This window comes from Aulonocara stuartgranti, assembly GCF_965226115.1.
Source record: "Aulonocara stuartgranti genome assembly, chromosome: 14".
Lineage (NCBI taxonomy): Eukaryota > Metazoa > Chordata > Actinopteri > Cichliformes > Cichlidae > Aulonocara > Aulonocara stuartgranti.
In genome coordinates this window covers 39,232,986-39,253,319 of record NC_138950.1, presented here as the reverse complement: position 1 = coordinate 39,253,319, position 20,334 = coordinate 39,232,986, and the positions used below count along the sequence as shown (strand labels likewise).

Genomic DNA, 20,334 nt, shown 5'->3' with positions numbered 1-20,334 from the left:
CTAACGCTGCACTGAGGTCTGACACAGGTCCACTGGTTTATCTGTGAATCCTGACTGAAGCTCCTCAGATAAAACATCCTTTGTAAATAATCACGTAACTGTTTGACAAATATTCTTTCACCAGTTTTTGAAAATAAAAGAGGGTTTGATGTATAATTAGCTGAGACAGCTGGATCAAGTAAAGACTTTTTAAGTAATGGTTTGATTACCGCCACCTTAAAAGCCTGTAGTATGTATCCTGTTTAGAAAGATAGATTAATCATTTAAAATGTAAGCGTTAATTATTGTACTTACTGGCACGACTGTGATTATTTGTCTCTGATGGTTAAAACTTTATCTGTGGCGACAGTCTTCAAATCATTGCTCTCGAAGGTTAAAGGAATATTTGGCTCAACAGAGCTTTTTGTCAGCTTTATTCCCGTTTTCCTCGATCAGTGACAAACAGTACGATGTTCCAGGTTTATGGAGGCCTTTTATAGAGTAACAAGTTCTCCAGGACAAATGAAGATCTGTTAAATTAGTGAAACCATTTCCTGTTTGAGTGTTATAACAGGAAGTCAGATTTCTCCTGAAGAAATCACTTAATGAACATAACCTTAATTTCAGCACAGTCCCACACTGCTTTAGGAAAATTACCGACTTCATATTAATTTTAGCCTCTGGGTGTTTCCATCATCACAGATGAGTTGCACTGACTGGTGCAAATCGTCATGTTGAATGCTGATGAAAAACTGACCTTTATTTGGTGATTTCACAAGATTCCAACAGAAAGTCCATAATTCAGACTGAAGACAGACACGGGGATACCCTCAGGCAGAACAGCCACACAAACTGGGAAGACAAATGATGCCAGAACCAAGAACACATGTAAGCTCAGGCCTTACATACACAGGAGACTAACTGCGGAAACAAAAGTCAGCTGGAGGAAAACAGGTGATCAGAGTCAAACTAAAGAGACAAAACTAAACACAAGACAAGAGACTGGGAAACTAAAACAGGAAGTTACTAAACACCAGACACAGAGACAAGACTCACGGGGGGGGGGACTAACACCGAGTTGCATATAAACAATAACCGAGAGCAGAACCAGAAACTAAGACTAAGAAACAAACAGAAAGCGAGATATCAAGAACTACATAAAGACTACACAGTAACCAAAATCTGTAAATAATAACTCAGATTCCAAAATATTAAGTCCCATAAGTGAAGTGCTGGGTCAGAGGTCATGATTTTAAATCATGCTTTTTATTTGTTTTTGTTTCTAATGTCTCTGTAAAGCACTTTGAATCACCTTGTTGTTGAATTGTGCTATACAAATAAGCTTGCCTTGCCTCTTATTGCAACATGTTGGTGATCTGCTTTGGCACTCTGTCTCAGTTGGACCGTGATCGCTTGGAAATTGCCTCCAACTTTTCAAATCGCCATGCGATGGAAAGTGTTGCCCAGAGGTTGAGGGGTTACATGCTCAACCTCGGGCATCAGACCGACCAGCCTCCACTGACAAAGACTCATTTTACATCTCATACAAGCTTTTAGTGCCACCTTATACATTAGTTGTTTTCTTTCATGTAACTTTGTAACTTTTAATGGATTCGTTTAGATTCAGCTCCTGTTTTCTTTGAGGTAAATGTGACACTCATGCAGCAAATTTGTCTGCAGCGGTGCCTCAAACAGACAATGATGTTAAATGTATAGAGTGAAGGTGAGACAGTGTGAGAGCAGACAGAGGAGATCTGAGTTTATCAGACGGTGACAGACCTGATGGGAGACAAGTGGCACTAATTAACTTTTGCTTTCATTAGATCTTCTAATGAATTCAGTGGCGATAGCTCCAGAGCTGCCTGCCACTACCCTGAAGACACTCAGTATGTTTTCTTTGTTAAAGAACACAAATATAAATAAACAGAAAGTAAACCTGTGTAAATGCTGTATGTACTGCTCACAACCAAAGATACTGAGTGATCTAACTGATTGAGATGAAGTGCTTTCATTGTGAGGGACAAAACAATGAGATTAGCTCAAATTGATGGGATGTAGTTTGGGTCAAACTGAAGCAAACTAAAGTGTAACAGTGTGAAAAGAATGAAATGAAAGTAGGCGTACCGTATATGCAGAGGAGAATAAGAGCGAGAGTCATTACTGTAGCTTAAACTTCCCGATTTAGTGCTGGAACAGCAGCGTGTCACTGTGCTCCTCAGGAAGTCACGTCCTTCTTGAACTGCAGATGAGTCGTGGTGTTCGAAGCACTGAAGCTGAGCCTGTGAGACGCTGCTTCTGCACTCAGTTCACACAGGCTTTCTTGTACTGTGAACCAAGGGCGTAGATTTGGTTTTGGCATTGGTGGGGACGGATGGTTCAACCACCGAACCTGCCCCGTTTCTTTTTTTCCCTTTTTGTCGTTGCTTCTTGATAAATAAAGGAGAAAGATACTTGCCTACATATGCTATTCTACATGCTTTTAAACCATTTAAAATCACAATTCATAGTTTTATATGTGAATTATATAATGTTAAATTACTATTAAACAAATGAATGACTAAGTATTTTAGACTTTAGTTTACTTCAGCCATATTCCATATAACTCAGGTATCATACAAAAATAAAAATAGAGTGTGACAATAAAAGAATATGACTTTAAGGACTTAACAACATTACTTCAGTTACACCAACATCTCTGACACATCAGCACTAAGGGAACACTGAGTGACCTGGTGGGTTTTGTCCATAAAACTACTCGTCTAAGATTACCACAAAGTAAAAGATCTCTCAGCAACATTATGCAACATTTTAGGCACTATTGCCCCGATCAACTCAGTGAGCTGGGATGTTTTATTCTAAACATGAACTACGGTTACAGCAACATGGACTACTGGTGTCCCACACAACAACTCAACGTCCACTATGTGAAGCAGCCAAACACATGCCTTCTCCTCTCGTTAACTGAGATAAACTGCTGGCATATTGGTTTTACATCTATACTGTCCAGTCTGTCCTAGTGGACACACAGCAGCATTGTTTAATCTCATTTGAGTCATTGTTGACCTTAGCCATGTTTTTAGTCTTCTGAGAGCACTGAAGCTTCTTTCATCCTCAGTACCTGCATTTTATCCTCAGATTAAAATTATTATTCTGTGCTTGATGTGCCTCACCTTTGGCCCTGGCTCTTCCCCTCTGACTGCTGTAGGAACAAGGAGGCAGTGAGCACGTTGTATAAAGGGAGCGGACACACAAAGCCACGGGCAAGGGGAGAAGACACTGGACGGGAGTCGGGGAGCACACGGGGATTTATTATTGGATTGTATTTTCTTCACTGTGAATAAACGCACCGTTTGCATTGCAAGAGTCCAGCGTTCGGGTCCTCCTTCCCCACATCCCCACGGTCTGCCAGCGCAGCCGTGACAAGTTGTTACTGAAGCCTGATAGAAGTTGCCTTTAAGTTTGTCTATATTTTTGGATAGCGTGTTTCTGGTCTTCCACAGATTATCCACGGGGTTCAGCCAAGTTGGCTAATCGATCAGTCTGACCAATAACAGTCTTGGTACCGTCGGTAGGTGACCAGTCCCACTGGAAAAGGAAATGAAGGTAAAGGAGAAAGTGTCTCCACAAAGCTTTTCATGGAAGTATGACATCCTGGTAACGGGCTGCACTGACTTTGGACTGAATAAAACACAGTTGACCAAACACCATCGATACACGACATATTGCCACCTGATAAAATAACACATTGATTTGTGCCATATAAAAAGTGAGAAATGTCAATTCAGACTCTGTCAAATGTACACTAAAGAATCAATTTACATCAGCAGCCTAACAACTGTCGTGATAATAAATACTAGTTAATCTATAGCACCAACTCATCAGTCAGTCACCTGTGACCTCGCCTCTTCACCTCTGTCACCTGATGAATGACAGTGAGACAAATACATGCAGTCACACATGTGCTTCAAATACAGTCATGAACCAACAAGTCATCATCCAGTTTCACCTGTGATCTTGTGTCACCATTACTCTCTGTGTTGGTTCTGCTGTCACCTGACAAATAGGACAAACATGACAATAAGAATAAAATGTGCAGCTGCTTCAGTGTTTCTGTCACTTTGTGCAGATCTTCATCAGTAATGTTTGTAGGCTGAGTGCATTTTTAAAACAAGTTGTGCAAACTGCACTACGAGGTGGAATATTTCCACCCTCTCCCCGTCCCTTCTGTCCATGCCAAATCTACACCCTTGCTGTGAACTCATTTTTGTATTTTGCACTCGAACCTTTTCTCTCAGTGTTTCATAGTGTTTATATTAATTGTATTTCAGCTCCATATGCTTGCTAGCCATCCCTTTACAGCCGTTGTGTGTGTGTTTCCTGGTTGCTTGGTACCTGCTGGTGCTTGACGACTTTGGCATGCTGTTTCTGGTGAATGGACTTTGTCCTAAGATTTAATGTCACAGCTGTTCCTAATGTTTGGGCAGAGAAATCTGAACGTTGTCATGTTTACACTCTTTCTGGACCTCAAAAACAAGCAGAGATAACAATGTGTGAGATTCAGGTGTTTACTTACAAAGTGATGGGAAAACATTTAAACAGACATTAACACAGTTACATGTAAATACATATTAGCTGCCGAGCTTCAATGTTTTTGGTGATTAATGACCCTTGAATGTATTTCATACTTTTTTTGATCACTACTGGCTTTTATTTATTTATTTATTTATTTTAACTTCTTGGCTTTAAACATATTATCTCCTCCTGCTGGTGATGCATGCGTGTACATTTCACACTTTGGAATAGCGTGAAATGGACACGGTGGACCAGCATGTCGGCATATTTTGCCATGATACTGGGTTTCCAGCCATCTACACGCACACACACACACACACACACACACACACACACACACACGCACACACACACACACGCACACACACACACACGCACACACACACACACACACACGCACTTGTTTTCATATCTTGGTGAGGACATCTCATTGACATAATGCTCTCCCTAGCCCCTAACCCTAAACATCAAAACTGAATGCCTAACCCTCAGCCTAAACCTAACCAAAGCCTAACTGTAACCCTGATGCTAAAATCACATTTTGAGCCTCAAAAATGTCTTCAAACTCATGGGGACGCTCAATTTGTCCCCATAAGTGACTGTCGGTCTCCACAAGTATAGCATCACGCCATCTGTCCTCACAAAGATGTCTAAACATGTACACACACACACACACACATCTGTCTGGGAGCTATCAGCTGTAGGTATGGCTAGTGAAAAAGTGCATTTTACATTTACTCAGGTTATGTTTGATCATCTAAAACATTTAAGTGTGACAAATATGCAAAAAACTGAAATCAGGAAGGTCTAGTTCAGCACACGCAGCCACAGTCATTGCTGAAGGGCTGGCTGTTTACAGAGTGTCGTATCAAAAATTCAGAAAATAAAATAAAATACTAAAGCCTTGAGAAGATTATCAAGAAAAGCGAATGAAGTTAGAAGTTCAGAGCGATGTGAGACTGATGTCTGTGCATCGTGACTGACTACACAGCTGTTGCTGTCCCAATATGAAACCACTCCTGAGCCAGGGACAATGTCAAAAGTAGTGGAATAAATAGAAAACTTCTCTTTTTAGATGCATTTTATTTGTAAATTAAGTTCCAGGGGTGTGAAGTGTTTGAAGACCAGTGAGAAGTTTCCACAGTGTGTGAACAGTTGCTTTGTCTTTGGTTGGTATCGATGGTGTTTGGTCAACTGTGTTTTATTCAGTCCAAAGTCAGTGCAGCCCGTTACCAGGATGTCATACTTCCATGAAAAGCTTTGTGGAGACACTTTCTCCTTTACCTTTATTTCCTTTTCCAGTGGGACTGGTCACCTACCGACGGTACCAAGACTGTTATTGGTCAGACTGATCGATTAGCCAACTTGGCTGAACCCCGTGGATAATCTGTGGAAGACCAGAAACACGCTATCCAAAAATATAGACAAACTTAAAGGCAACTTCTATCAGGCTTCAGTAACAACTTGTCACGGCTGCGCTGGCAGACCGTGGGGATGTGGGGAAGGAGGACCCGAACGCTGGACTCTAGCAATGCAAACGGTGCGTTTATTCACAGTGAAGAAAATACAATCCAATAATAAATCCCCGTGTGCTCCCCGACTCCCGTCCAGTGTCTTCTCCCCTTGCCCGTGGCTTTGTGTGTCCGCTCCCTTTATACAACGTGCTCACTGCCTCCTTGTTCCTACAGCCTTCCAGAAAAAAAACACAGAGGAGCCGTTAGTACACTTGTGTCAAAACGGACATCTAGCAGAGAAATTGACGGGTAGCCTCACGCAATGATCCCACGTTGATGGGAGCTCAGCCACTCTCTAAAGCAGGGGTGAGGAACTCCAGGCCTCGAGGGCCGGTGTCCCTGCAGGTTTTAGATCTCACCCTGGGTCAACACACCTGAATCACATGATTCGGTCATTACCAGGCCTCAGGAGAACTTCAGGACATGCTGAGGAGAACGTTTAGCAATTTGAATCAGCTGTGTTGGATCAAGGACACATCTAAAACCTGCAGGACACCGGCCCTCGAGGCCTGGGTTCAACACCTGTGCTCTAAAGTAACTCCCTCCAGACGAGGCCAATCAGCTGCAGGTGTGTGGCATCATCCTAGGTGTGGCCAGCCTCCTGGCAGGGCCCACCCACCAGAGTTGATGGTGCCTGTACACTGGCCTACCAGATACACCTGTACCCCCCCCCCCCCCCCCCCCCCCCCACACACACACACACACACACCAGCAAGCAGGAAAACAAGGGACAGCAGCACAATACATTCAATATACATATAGCATATAATATCAGTCCAAATCTGCTCATGGACCCTGGGTTCCTCAGACCCAGGGTCCATGACTCAACACAGTGCTGCAAGCTTATTGGCTCCATGTTACGCCACACTGATCCAGTAATTCATGGACTCAACATACTAAGTGTGTAAATTAGTGCGTTGTTGGTCATTTCTGTATGTTAAAATACTTTTTCATTGATATTAGGAAATATTCTAATAATGTGTGATGGTGGATTTCTGAATGACCAACGTGGACAGCCGGATCTTTAAACTGGCGTTGAAAAACCACACACAGCTATGCTTGTCATAAATCTAGAGTTATCAGCAGAGGTATCGAAGGGGCGACTCGAAGGATTCGGCGAATGTTTTAAACCAAAATGAAAACATTTTGCATGGCGAGCATGTTTTGGTAGTATTGAAACGAGCCTTCCGCTGCTCTGTGGTCCCAGCAGCACTTATTTCACAGTGTTTTCTTCCATAGCCCTAGAATGATGCTAATTATTCGTGTAATAGCTTGGATTTGATGATTCATCAGAGCCACAGACACCCAGAACATGAATTAACAGGCCAGTTGTAAGGAGAGGCAGCAGGATGAGCTGATGCTGGGTGCGGTTCCTCCCGTGGGAGAGCTGCTTGCATCCTGTCCTCAATTCTTGTGTTTCCACAGAAACAACCGTGCATCAATATTCCCTCCCTGCAAACCTTCACTTCTTCTTCTGCTGCTAATCCTGGCGATCCTCTTCTAATAGGATAAAGGACAGTTTTACACGAGAAAGTATTACCAGCAAGACGTCCCCAGAGGCTAATGTATTAATCTGCCAGACAGAAGCTGCTGTGAATGTACTGCACAGACAGCTTTGTGAGTGAAAATCTCCAAGCCTCTGAGCAACCCTCTAAGGTGCCTAGAGTAGCAATAAAAGCAGACGATTGCACCCATAAAGCAGGTTTTTCCCAGCATCGCAGAGAATAACATTGTTGTTGGTCTGTAATATTATGTGGTAGATTCACCTCACAGAGCAAAAGCAAGCAGAGAACCACAAGTGCTCAAACCTGACATGAATCACATATTTCAGATGGGCTTTTTAATAAATATAATCTTTGTGGCTTCTGTATATATACACTGAAGCTCATTTGGATCCAGAGCATCTGCAGACACCTTTATTTGAAATAACGGTGCATTAATAAAACATGCTGCGTATTAAAAACAGTCTCTGAGTAAGTACGAGCTAAATTCTCTGTTTGCTTTGGCTGAAATAATTGTGTCACAATCTTGCTTTCAACATCAGCCCTAAAGCTCATTATGGCTGAGCACTAATGCAGCAATTACAGAGGGAGGGAGGGAGACGGCTAATGGATGGGTCACAGCTAGGAAGAGACTGTTTACCTCAATTTCTCCCTCATTTTCTGCATATGAGTCAGTGCCCTTCTGTACTTGTGCCTCAGCTCATATACTAATGTCCTGTTCGTAATGCATTTGTTCTTCCACATAGTCATCTTGCAGCTGCACGCTGAGGTTACTGCCGGCAACCCTCTAAATATGTCAGGGTGTTTCACTAATAACTTTATCTATAAAAGCCTGCAGGTGGAAATCAGAGGTCAGCTGCAGCAGCACCCATGTGCACATAAACACTGCTGTGCAGCTCACTTGCAGAGAAATGACACATGTAGTTTTATATTCTCAAACCAGCTGCATGTTTAATAATTAGCAGAGTTACCACTTTGCAGTTCAGAGGAAAATCTTTGATAATTCCACATTGATTGGAAATTGCCATTAAAGGATGAAAGCAAAATCAAAAGAACTGTAACAGAACATGTTTGTGCTCATCAGGTTCCTTTCATTGCGACTTCTCACATTCGTGGGAAAATGTGAAAATGAGGTTTTGTCTGCCTTTTCTTTCAAAAACAAGTTTGTCTCTGTTCAAATAAGTTTGAGTCAGTAGTAATTAGACAATCCGCAATCAGTGTACTCACAGGCACTGCTAACAGCAAGCCACCTCCCTAATGTTCTCTCTACCCACTGCCTTGATAGCCTGGTCGCTGTTGTAGTCCTGCTTTTTTTCGTTTTATGAATCAATAAAGATTTATCAAGTACATAAAGTTAAAAAAAATACATTAACACTTTAAAACACTGTATTTCTTGTTGGAAGAGCACAATCTTCCTCTGTGCTGCCACGTCAGCGCTCAGTGCTACAAGACCGAGTGGATAGCGTAGAGATACAAACACTAGAACAGACTATAACAGTGTTCAGCTGATAAAAATGCTATCGTCTCAGCCATTTGGCGTGTTTGGTTGTGCTGACCACAAGCTTTTCAGGCTTTATTTCATTTAATGTGATAATTATGTCAGTCTCCATCTTTCTTGCTGATTCCTTCAATTCAAAATTGAGCTGTTATCTCTTCTCCTCCACTTTGTGTATACTTTCCTCTGGTTGCTCTCCTGCCCTTGTCAGTATTAACTCAGCTGCCTGCTGTCCCTGCAGCTGCCGTCGAGGCCTGCCTGGGTCACCTGCTGAAGAGACGAGCTGCTGGGTTTCTCCGCAGCGACAAGATCGCAGCCCTCTTCACCAAGGTCGGCAAAGTCTGCGACACCGCCGGCGAGGTTTGCCGTAAAGTGCAGGAGCAGCTCCAGCAGCAGGCTGATCTTACCAGGTTGGTCACGCAGATGTCGCCGACCCCTCCTGTTGCTTTGCTTTTACTGTCTGCTGTGCTGAATTCACCCAAATCTGTCCCGAGGCAGCCATGACGCATCGCTTACTAAATGCTTTTCGAACCCCTGTCATGATTCCACATTAAGGTTTCAGTTCATCACTTTATGACGAGAGCAGCAGGACCGTACCTGACTCCGCCACCATTAGTGCAAACGGAGTGAATCTGTCGTCTTAATTAGAAAGGGAGAGACTCTGTTCCCCATTTCAGCCCAATTTATGAAGGAGGATAAGAAGACTGTTAGTGTAGCCCTAATTATTCACCTGAACTTTAAATGATTAAGGGACAATAAATGTGGTAGCAGAGACAGTTTTATGACAGGGTGGACAGAATAACAGACAAACGAGGTCTCCCCACAGTTGATGCTGTTGCTCTAAAGATTACAGAAATGTGATCTGTGTTAGTTATGATAGCGATAAAGAAATCACACAAAAATCATCCAAGTTATTGCAACAGCTGCCCTAAATTAACATTAATGCTTCTGTGATGCCGAATGCACCAGTGTTTGCATGTTCTTTAACTGGAATGATATTTTAATGATAAAATAAAATTATTTTTATTATATAATGTTATCCATCCAAGCAAATTATTATGTTTTGATTAAGATGGCAAATTATAATTACTGACTCGCTTTCCTGTACAGAAAAAAACGAATGAATGAATATGCTTGTTTCATTTCTGACTTCTCAGCGTCCACCAGGCTCAAATTTGGGTATAAAAACGTCTCTAATCTCAGACACAGTCCATGAAAATGCTCTAGGTCAGTATTTCCCAACCTTTTGGAGCCACAGCATGTTTCACATTAGAAAAACCACACAGCACACCAGGCATAGCGGAGTTAGCTCGGATTGTCCCCAGTTTACCTTTTTTGCTTTCTTATGATCACTATTCATGCTCGGCCTTCCTCTCGGTCCAGGACCAAGGTCAGACTGACTTTTTCCTTTTCAAATGACTATTACCGTAATTGTCGGGCTATAAGCCGCTACTTTTTGCACAAGCTTTGAACCCTGCGGCTTTTAGTCAGGTGCAGCTTTTCTAAGGATTGTCCGTGATTGTTGTCATATCGTAAGACGATTTGTTTTGTTTGTTCCGCTGTTGTACGGCACTACGTTGCCTGGCGGAAGGGCATGTGATCAGACACAAAGTATCGGGGTTCAAGAGTGGTATGTTGGTCACGTGTCCGTCCGCCAGGCAACATAGTGCCGTACAAGTAGCGCGAAAAACAAACTTCAAAGTAGCGCTACGCGTTCAGCGGGAGTCGTGGATGACGAGCGGCGATAAACTTGCGAAAAGCAAGTTATGCTCAACTCCACCGGTGGATTCTGACAGCGTGGAAAAGTGTGAAAACATCCACGATCACCAACGGATTTCGAAGGGCTGGACTGCTGCATGATGGAGAGGAGGACACCGCCACGGCCCTTCTGAGGGTGTTCGACTCTGACACTGACAACGAGGATTTGTTTGGTTTTGAAAGTGACAACGAAGGAGAGAAGCTGAGAGTGGATGACGAAGCCATCCTGGGCCTGTTTGTATCCGACACTGGAGAAGAGGACTTTGTTGGTTTTAGAGCGCAGGAAGAAGAGAAAGATGGTGAATGACTGACTTTTCTTCTTGTTAAAGCCGTGTCACTGCACCTGAGCCTGAAAGGTAGTCCGGATCTATTTTTCTGGTGTGCTGCAGGTTATTGTTATGTACTACATTTGTTACTCATTTATGAAGCACAGTACATGTTTCCTACTTGTAATTACCGCTACTTGTACATATACCTAAAAAGTTATGCAAATATGTACCCATAACTTGTTTTTCAAAATATTAACAAAAGGGGTGTGTCTCCAAACAGCCATCTCTTTCCTGACAATTCGCTTTGTGCATATTCTCTTACATATGATAAGTCAACATTGAAACACCTGCGGCCTTTAGTCAGGTGCGGCTAATGTATGTACAAAACAGGATTTTCCCCTGATTTTAGCTTGTGCGGCTAATATTCAGGTGCGCTTTGTAGTCCGGGAAATACGGTACATAAATTCTTCTTCATCTTCTCCTGTTTTACTGGCAGTTGGCACCATTTAATTAGAGCAGGTAGTTGTACTGCCCTCTAGTGGAAGAGAATGTAATTGTTCTGCCCTGATAGCTTAGAGTACTAATCAGGTGAAACCAGATAATCTTCCATGGCAAAGGTCTAGGTGATGTCAGACACCTGGAGACTTGGCGGGGAAAAGCGAATGGTGGCTCAGAGTTAAACAAATACGATAAGCGACTGTCCAGCTTTCAGGTTTCAGCTGTGGGACTTTGTCACTTGTCTAACTGAGAATGTGACCCAGCTGAAGAAAATAAAAAAATAAAAGAGAGTGTCATCGATCTCCAGGCCCGTAGCATGAGATTACCTTCAGGTAACTTTTGAGGAGCAAAAGTTACCATTAAAACCCTCATTCAAATTCAAATTCAAATTTTATTTGTCACGTACACAGTCATACACAGTACGATGTGTAGTGAAATGCTTGGACAACTGCTCGTGACCTAAAGAGAACAAAAAGGAAAAGGCTATGAATAAGATAGGAAATAAATATGAAAAATTAAAAAGGGTAAATTTAACTAAGAAGGAATAAAATATAAATTAAGGTTAAAAATGAAATAACTGTACAACACAAATTAGAATGAAGGGTAAATTTAACTGGGAAGAATAAGATAAAGATAAATATATAAATTAAAGTTGAAAATAAAATAACTGTACAACAAAATACAAAATACACAATACACAATATAGAACTATATAAGAATGTATGAAGAAATATAAATGTAAATAAATATATACACAATAACAGCAGCTGTACAAGTATTAACCGGAAATGAAGAATATAGTGACCAGTGTTGTGCAAAACCAAAGTCCAGAAAGTCCAGTGTGTGTGTAAGAACTGTATGTGTGGGTCAGTACTGTGTGGTGGTGTGATTGAGAGACCGTATCGCCTGCGGGAAGAAGCTCCTCCTCAGTCTCTCTGCGTTGGTCTTCAGGGTCATGAAGACCCACCTGAAGCTTCGGGAAGACACTGTAAAGAACATCACCTTCCACCGTGTTCATCGCAGGGAGCCAGGAGACCGCGACCTGTTGTGGCCAAATTCAAAGATTTCATGAGGAGACGGTGAAGAGTCGCGACCCCAGCACCTCTCCCTGGTTGTATTAACGCCACTCCAGATGAGAATGCACTGCCTTTTTCTCTCCTCCTCTTCCCTTATCTGTCTAGCTTATTCATGTCAATTTGTTAATGCAACGTGACGTCATAACAGATCAATCACCCTCAGTCACCGCAGCGTAAACGTGACGGTTACTATGTTCTTGTTTTCCTTCGAGTTTCCCTTTCATCTCTGCCTCTTGGCCCTTTGCATGTTCTTCTTCCTTTTCTCTTCCCTCACTCTACAGATCAGCTGTTTTCCTACTTAGTTACAAACAGCGTACTCTTTTCACTCCTTCTCAACCCCAACGTCCCCCCAATTAGTTTTCTTTCTTGTTTTTCTGCTTCTGCACCCTTGGTCTTTACACAAAGATTATTTCATTTGCACACCACGATCACGCAGATACACACTCAGTGTCACCACATCCACTACATCATATAAGTTAATGTGCACACATATAATCAGACAACACCAAACACCACTCGGGTCTACATACTGCCACACTTTCTTACAACCGATCGACGTGTTTTTTCTCATTCACTTGAGCGTCAAATGCAGCGTTCAACATTAACTACACACACCCACAAACTATGGGCAGGATGAGTTGCAGCAAGAAAGCCATCGCTAGGACATCAGAATAAGACAAAGAGGCTTGCTTGGGCCATGAAACACCACCATTGGACTACTGAAGACTGGAAGAAGGTATTATGGACTCATGAATCAAAATTTGGATTTTTGTAGAATCTTTGTACGCCGTCGAGTAGGTGAAAGGATGGTTGCACAGTGTGTATCATCAACTGTCAAACATGGAAGAAGAAGTGTGATGGTCTGGGGCTGTTTTTCTGGATCCAGGGTGGGTGACTTGTACAGAGTGAGAGGCACCCTGAACCAAAAGGACTACCACAGCATTCTGCAGCACCATGCAGTACCCTCTGGTACCCACATAGCAAAATTGGTATGGCCCGGATCTGGACTACACAATGTGCCTACACAAGGCCCACATACCGCAAAGAATGACGGCCCTTTGGTGGCCCAGACCTGGTTTGCCAGAGGTGGCCCACACATGGGCCAGCACAAGGCCAGTTGCAGATGCACTGGTGGCCCTGTGCTGGCCCAGAACAGTTTCAGCTCTGGCCCCAGATGTGGGCCTTAATCAAGCCATGTAATAAGAACATGTGCCAGAATGTAATAATGCAAAAGTAACATGACGAAACTCTGTTTAGAGAGTGAGTGGACTGATTCTTGAATAACGCTTTTCTACTCTCCCAGATTACTCAAAGTGCTCTATACAACACGCCACACTCACCCAATAACAAACATGAGTAAACCGTCACTAGGTTTTGGATAAAGTGTACACTCACAAACCTGTCAAACCTGCATTTGAAACGTTGGTGTGTACTGTGTTCATCGCAGTACCACCACATTGCTAAGAAGACTGTCCCCATGAAGTGGAAAAACAAAAATAATCTTAGTATTAACCGATATAGAGCTCTTTTGCTGGACCATATTAGCCTTGAGACAGCCTCTGCTGCCACATCAGATCAATCTCTCTGGGTTCCTTTGATCGCTCCATCACCTAGTGGGGTTAGGGGGGCGTACGGACTTGGGGGGTCTGGCGGTTGCCTAGGGGTGGGTTTCTTGGGGGGTTCTGTGCAGGAGCTGTGGTTCTGACCAGAATGGGGCTTCGGTGACTCTTGGGTGGTGTTTTTCTGGCGGCTGCCTGGCCTGGTCACCGCTCTGCTCCTTGGCAGGTCCAGGGTGGGCTTGGAGACTTGAGATACAGGGGGCACTACGCCTTCGAATTAGGGTTCTGGTTGGGCCTGGGGGGTTTGGGCCGTGGTTGGTGCATGCGCTGGGGCCCTGCCCAAGCCCGGGGGTCTTCGGTGCATTGGTGGAGGAGGAGGTTTTTGCCATCTTTTTGCAGGTGCTCTCTACTTTGACTTTTGTTTGCTGGGTGATGCTGTGTATGAGCTAGTTTGTGCATATTAGCATATTTAAGTCATAATGGTAGACAGAAGAATTTGCTTGTAGTTTTTTTTAATTGTGAGATTTTTAAAAGATGTGCAGTAGCATTTTAAATTATTGACAACATCTGCCTGATTCCATCGATTCTGGGCTTATTGATTGAACTTGTTAAATTAGGTGTTTTCACTTCAAAGGCTACTGTTGCATTATTGTTAGTCCATATTTATGTTTTAAAGTTTCACTATCTTCATAACGTCCACTTGGGCCCGGTTGGGTTCTAGAGCCATAAAATTCGTCATCAAAAGCACAAAGGTCCACTAGGACGTCCAAATGCCTTCCAGTTTTTGTAAAACACACAACTGGAGATATATCTCCAGTGTCTGTCACCAGCAGACACAATATCAGCTCAGTTGAGTGTTTGCTAAGGATGAATGGTCTGTGTGCACACCGTGATAAGCCTCAGGTCTGCATTGAGGTCTGCATGTGAGTGTGTGGATTACTTGCATCTTTCTGCATGTGTGCCTGCAGATACAGACTATGATAAACTGCTTCATCTACAGGCGCAGAAGTACTAGCTGAGCTGTTTGCTTGGTCATTAATTGTACCACATGGCTACCACACACACACACACACCTTCATATTTGCATAAACTATGTGCAGGCAGAATGTGAACCACAACATCATTGCGACATGGCTGCGTTATTTGATGTAAAGCTGAGTTAAACGTGTTTGGGTACACTGGGTGCTCAGCGCTGCGTCTTCATATCAGCGTAGTGTCTCTCATTCATCTGTCACATCTGGTCGGCCTTTTCCCTCCCGAGAGACTGCACACAACATTAAAGCCTATTGTTGTGTGTAAATGTGGTTTGCACAAATCACATCCCTGTGCTAGAATCCATACATCCAGTCAAGCACACTCAGAACGAACACACACACACACACACACACACACACACACACACACACACACTCCCAGACAATGCTCTCTGTCATCCTACCTCAGGGCTCCATCTCTCATTTACCCTGTTTGCCATGGCAACATGGTTTGGCCCACTGGCGGTGAAAGAATCGCTGAGCATGATGGGAAACGAGAGGCCAGAGAAAGAATATGAGCAGAGATCAACAGTGGACTAAAGAGTTATGGGGGTGAAGTGAGTAGTAATTACAGCAGAGCATGAGGGGTTTGACTTCTGTGTGTCACAGACTACAGTGGACAACCTGCCTCGATGCTTTCTCTTTATGATTTATTGTTTTACAACCATCCTTCTGTCACTACTGTGATAAGCTATCAGCTTTGTTGCCATTCATAAACTCTACGGGTGCAACTCACACATGCAGTTATTAGTGCAGTAACAGATGAAAAGAAGTGTCCAAAGCAGATTCTGAACCAGGCTGTGAACATGCTTTTTAATAATGTTATTGGCAGTGTTGGGACTAATGCGTTATTAAGTAACGCGTTACAGTAACTACGTTATTATTGTGGTAACGAGCACGGTAACTAGTTATTATGCCAAAATCAGGAACGCGTTACTCGTTACTGGGATTTAGATAGGCTCGTTACTCGTTACTTTGTGTGGTGGCTGTCGCGGAGCTTTCACAGATTCAGTAACATTAGCAAGTGGTGGAGGCCAGCAGGTGGATGAGGGAAGGGGAGGCAAGAGGAGAGACCCGAAGCGCTGCTGGTCCGAGAATGTCAGCCTGTCAGGTGAACTGAACTTCAGGTAAGAAGTTATGACCTGCAGTCTCTCTGGGTCAGATATAAACCAAGTTTAGTTGGAGTTTATTTTCGTTATGCTGACTTTTTCGTACTGCGTGCTAGCTAGCATGACGGAGTTTCTATACAGCTGGGTGGTGCTATGTTACTGATGTTGAACTTTATTTTGTTCATAAGGTTAATTATTAGAGCTGCCAACCGTCCCGTAAAAAACGGAATCGTCTGGTATTCAGAGAAATTATTACGGGTTTCCTGTTGAGGTGAAAAGGAACAGTTTGTCCCGGACTTACTGAAATATCTGAGCCTGGCTTTTTAAGTAAGGGATGAATAACTGCATGCTTAAACTCACTTGGTACTTGACCTGACAAGAGGCTGGTATTGATTATGTTTAAAATATGTGGTCCAACAGTAGGAAACACCTCTTTCAGAAAACGGGGTGGAACGACATCATTCGGAGAACCACACGGTTTAGCACTTAACACAAGCTTCTCTAGTTCAGGTAGAACAATTTGCGCCAGAAACAGGAAACCAGCGGATGTCGTGCTAAACAGGAGCACGTTTAAGCTTGATCAGCTGTTGTTAGAATTTATTTAATATTAATTTCTAGTATCAGCTGATGTTTGCTGGAGCCACAGCTGTAAAGCTGCTGGTCATGATGTCGGTTTGGTTATCTGGTGAGAGGGAAACATGAAGATGAAACCAGGAGATGTCCTTACTGGATCATCAGAGCTGTGATGGAGAAACAGGTTTACCTTTTAGGTGACATGGATGAGTTGAAGTTATGAACTGTTTCTGAGAGACAAATAACACCAGGATCCTTTTCTAAGTAGCTGACAGCTGGTAACTGTGCAGGGGCGGGTCTAGCAAAGTGTTGCCAGGGGGCCACATAGGGCATTAAAAGGGAGAGGGGGGCACAAAGAAATACTTTTCTTTCTTATTCTCATTTAAAATGTCTCACTTTAAAAAAAAAAAATAATTATCTGAGTCTTGCAACAAACGATTGATAGATTGATGCATATATACACAGAACTGTGCACATCACTGTCACAACAGTGTTTGTTTTCATTCAAAGGCTTTATGATTTTTCCTATAATGGCGGCCGGTCTCTAGTCAAAACGCCCGGGCTGATTTTCTGTCCCAGTCCAGCCCTGTATGCAGCTCATCTGCAGTCTGGTGTTACCTACATCTTCCTATTCAGAAGCAGAATTTCCGAGTTCTGAGTACAATCAAAGCACCACGACTGCAGTTTTTGTGTTGGATGTAAAAAGCTAGGATAGAATCAGGCGTGGGATTTCTCTCGTGGAAATGTGCACATTATCTTTTCCTTTGGTAGGTGGCACAGTGCACTGTGGCAAGTAAGCAAGCTAGAAGACTGGCAATCTTGCTGGGTATCCAGTTATGGAAGCAACACATTAACAAGAGAATTCTGAGTAAAACCAAAGTTACTTTCCCTAGTAACTAGTTACTCTGAAAGTAACGAGTAACTTGAAGTAACTAAGTTACTTTTGATGGCAGTAACTAGTAATGTAACTAAGTTACTAATTTAAAGTAACTTACCCAACACTGGTTATTGATAATGCTCATTCCATGGGATTCTGCAGTTTTTGGAACTTCTCCCCTGACTTCATTTTTCAGCTTCAGCAGTCACTGCTTGGTTCAAAGATGCTTGGGAACCATTTGAATTCTAAGTCGGCTAATCGAGTGCCTGATGGGTCAGAGCGTAAGCCATGTTATTATAGATTCTCCTAAACACATCACATGCACGTAAAGTTTGTGCTATGACAACTAGACAGCTGTATGGATACACTTAGTTTGTGTGTGTGTGTGTGTGTGTGTGTGTGTGTGTGTGTGTGTGTGTGTGTGTGTGAGTCCTACTTTTTCACAGCCTGTTTAGTTTTGGATTAACGATTAAGAGTTTTGATGGTTACAATCTGGGATGAGTGATTTAGGAATACAGTAATGTTAGTGAATGTACTCAAAAGGAGAGACAAACGATGATGTCTCTCTTTATTTGTAGCTTTTATCCTACACATTGTCATGGTCCTGGGTCAGTTTGACCCAGCGTTTTGTGTTTCCTTGAAGTTCATTTTTGTGCCTTGTGTTTATTCTGATTTTGTATTAGTTTAGGGTTGAACCTGAAGTTCAGTGTTTTATCAGCCCTACCTGTGTCTGTCCTCGGTGCTCTGTTCATGTCCCCGTAGGGTTGCCAACCGTCCCTTGAAAAACAGAATCGTTCCGTATTTAGAAACAAAAGTATTGAGCTGAAAAGGGTATGCACTTTGTCAAATGGTTAAAAAAAAATAACTACACACACAAAAACAAGAGCTAAGAAATTCCCCACACTGGGAAGGGTGAAGACAATCGGGTCGCCCAGCCCTGGCCAATTAGGCGTCCTTTTTTTTTTTTTTTCAGGGAGTTGGCAACCCTATGTCCCCGTGTTGTGTTGTAAATCAGTCTGTGTGTTTCCTGCTTTACTTTGAAGGCTCGTGTTCTGGATTTCCTGTTCTATTCTGAAGGTCTGTGTCTGTTGTCATTGTGTTCAGCTTGTGTCCTCCAGTCATTGTGTGTATTAGGTTCAGCTGTTCTCCCCTCCTGTGTGTGATTACCCGATTACCTTGTGGGTGTCGGTCTGTGTTCGTTGTCGGCTCGTCTGCGTTCTATGGTGTTTCGTTCCTGTCTCTGCGGCTCTCTGCCCCGCACCACTTTTGTATGCTCTCAGGTTTGTCGTTTAGTTCTCCCAGTTTAGGTTTCTTCAGTTGTTTTGTCATGCCTCACTGCTTGCTTGCCACTATCCCACCTTGTAAATAAACGTCACACTTCATCAGTCAGTTGCCTGCATTTTGGATCCTTTTCATTCCACTACACGACTGCTGGCCCAGCCGTGACACACATGAAATGGAAGTCACCACAGGGATACAAAAAACATAATAAATCAATGTCAGTAAAAATGCCAAGTCTGAAGCAGGTAAACAGGTGAGTGCTACTGTTAACTTGTTCTGTATGTCAGTATTAGGCTAAGCTAAAATATTTTTCTACAGATAAAAAAATGTGGAGTGCTTTGTCAGATTTGTGGTATCTCTTCTCTCTGTGTATTTCCAGAATTTTACCCTCCCTCACTAAAAGCACCTTACATTTAAGCATTCTTAAGACCGTTTCTGATCACTGTAATCAAATCAGTTATTTGTTGACATTTTAGAATGTGTAAAGCCTAGAGACGAAGGAGAGACAGCACTGTGTGGGCAGCCATGTTTTCAGAAAGGATATTTACACAGTAAATCAAACCTCCTGAAACTACAAATAGATTACACTTATGAGAGAAGATGCTTTGAGGCAACACATCCACATTAAATGCATAATAGCCTGATGGCTTATGAATAATGCATGCACAGTGGGGTAATGTTATACTCGCATTCAGTCAGCAACACCGTTAGTCTTTGGATAGACATGGTTTGTCACACATGGTTTTCATTCTCGAGTTTGGTATTTTGACTGCAACCAGCAGGATTTTTGCAGAGCCTAAATGTATATCTTTAGACAAGAAGGTGGAGTAATAAGTTGCTACTAATTGCTACTGCACATTAATAGTATGTGTTAGAGATGGACCGATCCGATATTACGTATCGGTATCGGTCCGATACTGACCTAAATTACTGGATCGGATATCGGAGAAAAATAAAAAATGTAATCCGATCCATTAAATATCAGGAAAGCACCTCACAAAAGTTGCAACACGCCGTAACTCACCTCAGAACGTTAGCACTCGGAGCAGTATGCATCACGTGATAGAGCGGCTGTGGCATGCGGGACCTGTCGGTGGTCTGGATAGCATTTGGAGCTTCGCTAGCAACCCGGCATTTCATCTCCGACAAAGTTATCCCCGAGAGAAGTAAAGCAAGTGTGTAAGTCCATCTCTGAATGTTTGTAAAGCATTCCTGCGTTAAGCTTAACAAACGACTGC

The 20,334-nt window shown here is 42.8% G+C and overlaps 1 protein-coding gene across 6 annotated transcripts in view; it reads left to right on the top strand.

Moving 5' to 3' along the window:
- sgsm2 (small G protein signaling modulator 2) overlaps window positions 1–20,334 on the top strand; it is a 107,734-nt gene that overhangs the window by 54,323 nt on the left and 33,077 nt on the right. For 4 of the 6 annotated variants that reach the window (XR_014271082.1, XM_082504240.1, XM_082504239.1 and 1 more), the window contains exon 3: window positions 9,304–9,472. Coding sequence is in view for 5 of the 6 variants with exons in the window: in XM_082504240.1 (XP_082360366.1) it covers window positions 9,304–9,472 (169 nt within the window). In the remaining variant the exon portion in view is untranslated. Of the gene's footprint in view, window positions 1–9,303; window positions 9,473–19,070; window positions 19,096–19,201; window positions 19,350–20,005; window positions 20,276–20,334 lie in introns of those variants that run through there. The other 2 variants (XM_082504242.1, XM_082504243.1) reach the window with 2 other exon arrangements.